The 8,806-nt window shown below is 42.9% G+C and overlaps 1 protein-coding gene across 3 annotated transcripts; it reads right to left on the bottom strand.

The window, feature by feature from the left end:
- Window positions 1-1,774: 1,774 nt before the first annotated feature.
- Window positions 1,775-7,801, bottom strand: LOC142860056 (uncharacterized). Of its 3 annotated transcripts, XM_075990775.1 has the most exons (4): window positions 7,677-7,801; window positions 2,151-2,312; window positions 1,881-2,075; window positions 1,775-1,805 (listed from the first exon to the last, which is right to left on the bottom strand). In XM_075990775.1, exons 1-4 carry the CDS (start codon window positions 7,799-7,801, stop codon window positions 1,775-1,777), a joined length of 513 nt encoding a protein of 170 aa, XP_075846890.1. The 3 variants fall into 3 exon arrangements, with proteins under 3 accessions (XP_075846890.1, XP_075846892.1, XP_075846891.1); XM_075990777.1 differs by lacking the exons at window positions 1,775-1,805; window positions 1,881-2,075; window positions 2,151-2,312 and adding an exon at window positions 7,304-7,643 and having other exon boundaries at window positions 7,695-7,801; XM_075990776.1 differs by lacking the exons at window positions 1,775-1,805; window positions 1,881-2,075; window positions 2,151-2,312 and having other exon boundaries at window positions 7,304-7,801.
- Between the last annotated feature and the right edge of the window lie 1,005 nt (window positions 7,802-8,806).

Genomic DNA, 8,806 nt, shown 5'->3' with positions numbered 1-8,806 from the left:
CACATAATATATGTTTATCAATTTTTATTGAGCTCTACATTTTTCTCAAACAGATACTTTCCAAGAGAAAAATATATAAAGCATCACTAAACACGTGGACAATGGTTGTATATTTTTAACCACGAGGGGGATTAAATCATACCACATTGAAATTCCACCTCACCCCAGCCAGAATATCTACCATTATAGAAACAAGAAGAAATGGTATGGTGGATGCATAGGAGTTGGACCCTTCTACACTGCAAGTGGGAGTGGAAACGGGCACACGTGGAAATCAGTGCAGAGTTTTCTCAAAATCTAAAGTAGAACTCCCAAATGATCTAGCCATAGCACTGCTGGATGCGCACAGAAAGAGATGGAAAGCAATATACAATAGAGATGTCAATGCGCCCATGTTTATGGGGTAGCTATTTATAATAGCCAAATCCTAAAATCAGCTCAGTGTGTACCTGCAGATGAATCAGTGATGGAAATGTGACTTACGCACACAATGGAGAATTATTCACCCACCAAGAAGAATGAAATCCTGTTATTTGCAGGGAAGAACATCAGACAGACAAGTAAGCCTCAGGAAGAGGAGCTTCAAATGTTGCCTCACATATGTGAAATCTACCCCCCAAAAGAAAGGACTAGAAAAAGTAAGAGGACTGAGAGGGAAAACGATTAAGGTCAGCAAGAGGGCAGAGAGGGAATGAGTGTCAGGGAAGGGAAGACAGCAAACCTAAGATGAGATTACTTTCTATACATATGAAAATGTCATAATGAGAAGCTGTAATGTTATTAAATACCAAATGGGAACCTTCTGTCATTTTTTTAAATCAGCAAAAAGACTGAAGATGAATGGTATAACACAATTTGCACAAATATTGGTCTAAAGCTACAGGTTCATGAAGTAATAGATCAATACAGTAAGTATCAATCCTGAAATTAGGCCTTGCTACTGCCCAGTCACTCATGGTGCCTCTGTGTGGGTGCTGGGTGACACATGAATAGGGATATGGGATTCTTGAGTGGCTTCACTGGTGGGGCTGTCTCAGATATGGTGAACAGCAGTGGTAGACATGAAGTAGGTGCTTGGGCAATAGTCTCAGGAAGAATTTGAACTTGAAAAGTCATACCCGGCAAAGAGGAAGCTGAAAGGGACCACAATGAGCAAAGGATCACAGGAGACAACTAGCTCTCATCACACGCAGGGACTCAGGAACATCACAGTGACACACTTCCTCTTGGAAGGAAATGGTGGAGAGCATACGATCTCAATGCATTTCACTACTTGAGCTCTGTGCTCAGGGGCTTCTCTATCCTTCCTACAAACCATTCTTCAATAGAGGTGGTCATGGAGATGTGTGTGTTTGCCCTATGCAATCTTCTTCCTATAATGGAAGACGAATACAGGGGGAACACAGTAGACACACGTGAAATCATCTGCTGTGATCATGGCACTGTTAGAGATGAACTGATATATTTATAAATGAGGATGACAATTCAAGATGGAGAGATGAGACATATGTACGCTTATATTCTTGCAAAGCTAAGATTTATTTAAACAAGGGAGAAGGCTGTTTTTGAAATGGAGAAGAGAAAATTATAAGAATAGGTTTACAGATTTCATAAAAATCATTTTTGTGTTCATTTGACAGAGACACAAGGACAGTGTAATTGGAAGTAAAAATAAATATGTTAAGACAGAGGCTTTACAATGGGCTTCATGAGACTCGTAGTTCACATCTGGAATGGTGGGTGATGAAGAACGGGAGACTGGGAGTGAGAACTCTCAGCAGCAGGAACAGCTAGAGCATGCTGGGCTGCAGCAAGAGGTCTGGCAACAGGTGGGGCGGCAGCAGCTGGAGATGCAGCACTGGGGTCTGCAGCAGCTGGACACACAGCAGCTGGGGCGGCAGCAGGTGGTTTGGCAGCAGGAAGGCCTGCAGCAGCTAGAAATGCAGCAGCTGGGGCGGCAGCAGCTGGATCCACAACAGCTGGAACTGCCACAGCAGGGGCGGCAGCAGCTGGAGATGCAGCAAGAGGGCCTGCAGCAGCTGGACACACAGCAGCTAGGGCGGCAGCAGGAAGGCCTGCAGCAGCTGGAAATGCAGCAGCTGGGGCGGCAGCAGCTGGAGATGCAGCAAGAGGGCCTGCAGCAGCTGGACACACAGCAGCTAGGGCGACAGCAGCTGGGGCGACAGCAGGAAGGCCTGCAGCAGCTAGAAATGCAGCAGCTGGGGCGGCAACAGGTGGGCTGGCAGCACACAGACTGACAGCAGCTGGGTCTACAGCAGCTGGACACACAGCAGGTGGGCCTACAGCAGGTGGTCTGGCAGCAGCTGGGCTGGCAGCAGCCTTGGCCACAGCCCTCCTCAGAGCAGACAGAACCACAACAGGAGCTGACCATGGTGTCAGAGGTGGAGGTTCTGGGTGGATTTACAAGAAGGTGGGTTGGAAAATTTGGAAGTGGGAGTCTCCCTGCCCACATCCCCTTTTATACCCCACTGAGGGGCTGCTGTCCTCACCTGCAGCATTCTTTCCTTGTTATTGTTTAGGTTAATAAACAGGTGATTATCAAATTAGGCAAGTTTCTTTTCCTGGCTAAATTTTCAAGGTTAATGGAAAAGAGTTTCCTTTTCCTGGTGTGTTAGGGCTCATTGGCAGTTTTCGATGAACCATCTATCAAGTTTCTTATGGAATTTAGTTCCTTCTGGAAGGGTTTTCAGAAGACACTGTGTGTCTTATTGCTCCGCCCTTCCGTCTCATGCTGTACAGTGCTAGACTGTGTACTCAGGCCGTTATTACTCCCACAGATCTTTTCTCGTGACCAAGGAGGGTGAAAGGACCAGGTTAGACCCCAGACAGCTCTCCATGTAGACTGTGATTCAGTTTCTAGAGATGGAATAATCTCCAGGTGGGAAGGTAGATGGGAAAAAGTTAGATTCTATTCTTTTTTTCTTTTTTAAATTTATTTATTTATTATGTATACCGTGTTCTGTCTGTCTGTATGCTTGCTGACCAGAAGCGGGCACCAGATCTCATTACAGATGGCTGTGAGCCACCATGTGGTTGCTGGGAAATGAACTCAGAACCTCTGGAAAAAAACAGTCAGTGCTCTTAACCTCTGAGCCATCTCTCCAGCCCTATTCTTTTTTTTCTATGAAAAACAAATCTCTAACACAAGTTTTAATGTCACTATGGAGAGTTTTGGCTGCAGAGCTGAGCTATATCATAAAATGCATGTCCCTTAAGTTGATCTCCTTGGCCTTATTACTTTACCATCCTGTCTTCTGGCTTTAACTGATCCTGCCAGCCATATTGTTTCTGTTTCAAGATGTCAGAATTCCTACTGCACAGCTGTCATCGCCTCTTGCTCTAAATTCAGTGGTTCTCATTCTGTGGAGGTCACCTTTCACAGGGTGCCTAAGACGACCAGAAAACACAGAGATTTACACTACAGTTCTTAACAGTATCAAAATTACAGTTATGAAGTAGCAGTAAAAATAATGTTAACGTTGGGATCACATGAGGAACTGTATTAAAGGGGCACAGCATGAGAAAGGTTGTGAAGCACTAGTCTAGCTTGTACCCGACGTTACTGTGTCTGTTGAGGCCCTGGACCCTATAGGCACTCCTGCTCCTGGAGTTAGATGGTGGACTGGACTGCTCCCTTCAAGAGTTCTGTTAATACTGACACAACAAGACAATGAGAGGAAGCGGGTATTTCGATGGTAGGATTTCTGTTTGCATCTGTCTACTGTGTGGTCAGAGGAAAGACTGCCACCTTGCACAGTCCCCATCCCACTGGCTGGTTGACTACAGCTTCTGAGAAGGAGATATGATGTTCCCTTCTTCCCTTAGGCTGAAGAACAAGAGGCTAGCTGGGGATAATTTAAAGACCGAGCCCACGCAAACTTTACTCTCCTTGGCTTGCTAAGCCACTTTTCATTTGTGTGTGTGTGTGTGTGTGTGTGTGTGTGTGTGTGTGCTTTTACTTTAGTATTTTTTTTTCTGTAGCACTGACGAAGATGAAGGACAGAAACATAGATGTGTCCATAGCAATAGTAAAATGCTTGCTAGATTTAAAACGTCATAGAAAGAGTAAAAAGATAAAGACACAGCTGGTTGTTAGAGGAGAGGTTTCCCTGTTGATTTAGGGAAGTTAATGAAGCTCTCTGGGACTGAGGCTAAGACCCAGTTGCAGAACGCTGTATAGCATGTGCAAGAAGAGTCTATGGTCAAACCCAACACTGAAAACTGCACATGAGAACTAAGCCAAGACCTTGCTCCCACAACTAAAACAGTGGAGTGATTTGCCTCTATCAAACAATTTGTAAACAATCATAGCCACTAAGCTAGTTGGAGACATGACTGATTCATTTGGCAAGGGTCACAAATTGTCTTTGCCTACCCTTTCCAAAACAATAGTTCATATAATAGGTCTGTAGTAGATCATACGTGTCAAAAGGTTGTAACATTCCATGGTTTATCCCAGTGCCCAACAATTAAGATCTCTCTCCTTAAAACTTCCACACTACAGAGCTGCATTCATACAGAAGAGAGCATGCAAAACCAGTTACATTTCACTCAGTGGCATCTAAATCACAGAGAAAATTTTCTTGAATTGGAAACATTGAGCTCTAAGCACTGTAGACTAAGAGACCCACAGCACTGAGAATAGGCCTGAAGCCCAGCGGGAAGCCACTATAGATGGGAATAGGGTAATTAAAGAGGAAACTCCACGCTGAGAGACTCACTCTGTATACACCTCACCAAATGTTCTGGTAGTCTGGAATGGATAATTGATGCCAGTGTGATAACTGGTAGCAGTGCAATGCCCCAGAACCACGTGATGTCTACCCTAGGCTGTACTTGCACTATGTAGGTGGGCTTAGAATGGAGGGGAGACAACTTTATTTGCAAAAGGCATCCAGGAACTGTGTCATGTCATTCAGAAACCCAGCCCAGGATGAGATGGTATCTTGTCAAGCATCATGTTACTTTATTCAAATTCCTGGTATGTATCGTGTCTGTAGCTAAAATGGATAATTAGGTGAGTAACAGTGTCTAACTTATAACCTCATGATCTATACGGATAGGTGCATGCAGTGGGAAGCCTCATACTTGCAGTACAATTGACTTCCTTATAATTAAAAATGAAGCTCCATTAAGTACTAATGAATATATATTAAATGAATGCATGTATAATGAATGGATGGACAAATATAAAGTAATGAATATATTAAATACACAAATGAAAATATATTAAGCAGTATTATCAGTCTTGAGAGTGATCTATGCATTAAAATCATTAAAATGCCCTCCCACATTGATTGATTCCTGTTTGCTTGTAAAATATTTTCATTGCTCACCTGGTAGAGGTGGTGCATGCCTTTAATCTCAGCACTCTGGAAGCACAGGCAGGCTGAACTCTATGAGTTCGAGGTGAGCCTGGACTACAAGAGCTAACTCCAGGACAGACTCCAAAGATATAGAGAAACACTGTCTCAAAATACCCAATATATATATATATATATGTGTGTGTGTGTGTGTGTGTGTGTGTGTGTGTGTGTGTGTGTGTGTATGTATGTATATAGATATATAGATAGGTATATAGATAGATATAGATATTTCTTAATCTAATCTTGTTGTCTAAACCTAGTTAATCATTTCAGTTCATCTGTTTGAAAATAAGCTTTTTTCTTAGAAAAACATGCATATACTAGTGATGTGTGAGTCTCCTCTGTATGCTGTGAATATGTTTTATTACCATTAGTTAATGAATGAAGCTGTTTGGGCCAATGGTTTTTAGCAGAGTAAAGTTAACAGAGATATAAAGAGAGAGTAGGCAGAGTTAAGGAAAAGCCATGTAGCTACCAAATGAGAAAGACCCCCACCAGAACCTTACCAGTAGACCACAGCCTTGTGGTAGTACACAGATTGATAAAAATGGGTTAATTTAAGAGACAAGAGCTAGCTAGGAATATGCTAGAGTCATTGGTCAAACAGCGTTGTAATTAATATAGCTTTTGTGTGAGTATTTGGGTCTGAGTGGCTGGGAAACTAGAAAAGTGTACATGTGCATTTACATCACAATAGCTCTTAAGGAAGCATAGACTAATTAAAGAGACAAATCATCTCCAAGAATTGCTATATCTGTCTAGACCACATCTCTACCCACACAACCCCGAAGAATCACTACCTCAGGATCCTAAATGATCTTCATTTTGTTTTTCTTGACATCATTAGCCAGCCAGTAATATTTGCAAGCAGTGTAGTTTAGTTTTACAGAAATTTTGTGAATATTGCATAGACTATCAATATCAGAATTTTTTTTCTTTTGCTTGGTATTATTCTACCTGGGATCAGGGTTCCCCTACTGTGTCCTCAGTTCTCTCTCCTGTTCTTCCACTGCATATGTGTGAATCCTTTCTTGTGAGCGATTTTCTTCTAACGAACAGCATAGGGCAACAATCAAGGGTGAAGCAACCAAAGACTGTGACTTTCCTCTTGGTGTCCAACTATCCTACACATTGTCCCTGTCACTGCCTTCGATGAAGCCAGGTGTTGTGTGGGAATCCTGAGGCTCTCATTCCAATGTTACCAGGGAAGCAAATATTTTCAGCAATCGCAGAAGTGGAGGTGGAAGCAGACCCTTCCATGATGTCCCTAAAAGAGCACCCAGTGCCAGCTGACACCTTCCCTGATTCTGTGTGACACACAAGGACACAGACAATGAAGCCTTTCTATGCTTGATTCCTGATCTACAGAAACAGATAATAATTGTGTGGTGTTCTAGCTTCTTTGTGTCCAGGGAGTAATATAACCATTGATTGTTATTCCAGACTCATTTGGTCTCTCAACACCTATGAAGGGAGAGAAATCAAAAGGTGCAAAGAAGTAGATATGCTAGGATATTCTTAGTCATGAGGTTTGAAAAACAGTGGATGACTGTTCCCTGTGTGATCCAGTAAACTCAATTTACCCAGGCATTAGGGGAAATTTGAGTCAATTTTAGCAAGAAAAATAAGAAGACACAATGTCATTTTATTTATGTTCCTTCAACATTTCACTTTATTTAAGATGTAGAAAGCTTGATTTTTTAAAAAAATATAACAAAGAACAAATTATTGCAAGATTTTACAGAGTTCAAAGAATGCTGAAATGTGAGCTCATTTTAGACAGAAACAGGCAGGATTGTGGCAATCAATCTTGTTGTAGTAGAGGCTTTACAAGATGCCTCTCAGGACTCAGCACACAGAAGGTCTACATCAGGAATCCTGTGTGGTGAAGAACAGGAGACCATGGGGGAGAGAACTCAGCAGCAAGAACCACTAGAACAGGCTGGGCGGCAGCAGGTGGTCTGGCAGCAGGTGGTCTGGCAGCAGGTGGGGCGACAGCAACTGGAAATGCAGCACTGAGGTCTGCAGCAGCTGGACACACAGCAGCTGGGGCGGCAGCAGGAAGGCCTGCAGCAGCTAGAAATGCAGCAGCTGGGGCGGCAGCAGCTGGATCCACAACAGCTGGAACTGCTACAGCAGGGGCGGCAGCAGCTGGAGGTGCAGCAAGAGGGTCTGCAGCAGCTGGACACACAGCAGGTGGGGCGGCAGCAGGAAGGCCTGCAGCAGCTGGAAATGCAGCAGCTGGGGCGGCAGCAGCTGGATCCACAACAGCTGGAACTGCTACAGCATGGGCGGCAGCAGCTGGACACACAGCAGGTGGGCCTGCAGCAGGTGGTCTGGCAGCAGCTGGGCTGGCAGCAGCCTTGGCCACAGCCCTCCTCAGAGCAGACAGAGCCACAACAGGAGCTGACCATGGTGTCAGAGGTGGAGGTTCTGGATTGGTTTACAAGGTGGTGGGTTGGAAGATTTGGAAGTGGGAGTCTCCCTGCCCACATCCCCTTTTATACCCCACTGAGGGGCTGCTGTCCTCACATGCAGCATTCTTTTCTTGTTATTGTTTAGGTTAATAAACAGGTGATTATCAAATTAGACAAGTTTCTTTCCCTGGCTAAATTATAAGGCAGATGAATCTCATCATTTCCTTTTCCTGGTTTGCTCATTGTCCGCTGCTGCTGAGCCCTCTCTCCAGTCTCAAAAGACAAGGTGCATTCTTGGCACCATTTAAACGTCTTTCCTGTTTCAATTTCTTCCAAGAGAGGTGTCACCTGAAATTTTGCATCTTCTTCTGCTCACTTTGTTCTAATTTTGTATGGCTCACTGTACCTGTATGTCAGGATTGTAGTAATGTAATCTTTTGTAAATATCTCTTACAGTCAAATAGACTGGGATTTTTGCTATATATATTCATACACAGACTTAAAATACATATATTTTACTTAAAATATATTATTTTAATATGTAGTAGTATATATGTAATGTTATGATATCATTATATGTTATAACTATGAATATTATATATAATATTTTAATAAAAGATCTACAGATACAAATAAAAGCATCAATAAAAGGTGTTTTGTTAATTATAGAGGTTTCTATGCAAATTTAAGGAGATTAAGAAAGACATTCCCATGTTCATATATATATATATGTATATGTATACATACATACACACACACACACATATATACATTTACTTTTTGAGAGGTTTTTGAGACAGGATTATTCTGTAGCTTTGGAGTCTATTCTGGAACTAGCTCTTGTAAACCAGGCTGGCTACGAACTCACAGAGATCTACCTGCCTCTGCCTTCCCAGTGCTGGAATTAAAGGCCTCACCACAACTGTCTGGCTCGAATATGTTACTTCTTAAGGACTTTTTTTTGTTTCATGGCTTCTGGTAGGAGGGGGAATAACTCAATTT

The sequence above is a fragment of the Microtus pennsylvanicus genome, chromosome 11 (genome assembly GCF_037038515.1).
Source record: "Microtus pennsylvanicus isolate mMicPen1 chromosome 11, mMicPen1.hap1, whole genome shotgun sequence".
Classification (NCBI taxonomy): Eukaryota; Metazoa; Chordata; class Mammalia; order Rodentia; family Cricetidae; genus Microtus; species Microtus pennsylvanicus.
Note: the sequence above shows the minus strand (reverse complement) of the source record. Positions and strands in the feature narration are given on the sequence as shown.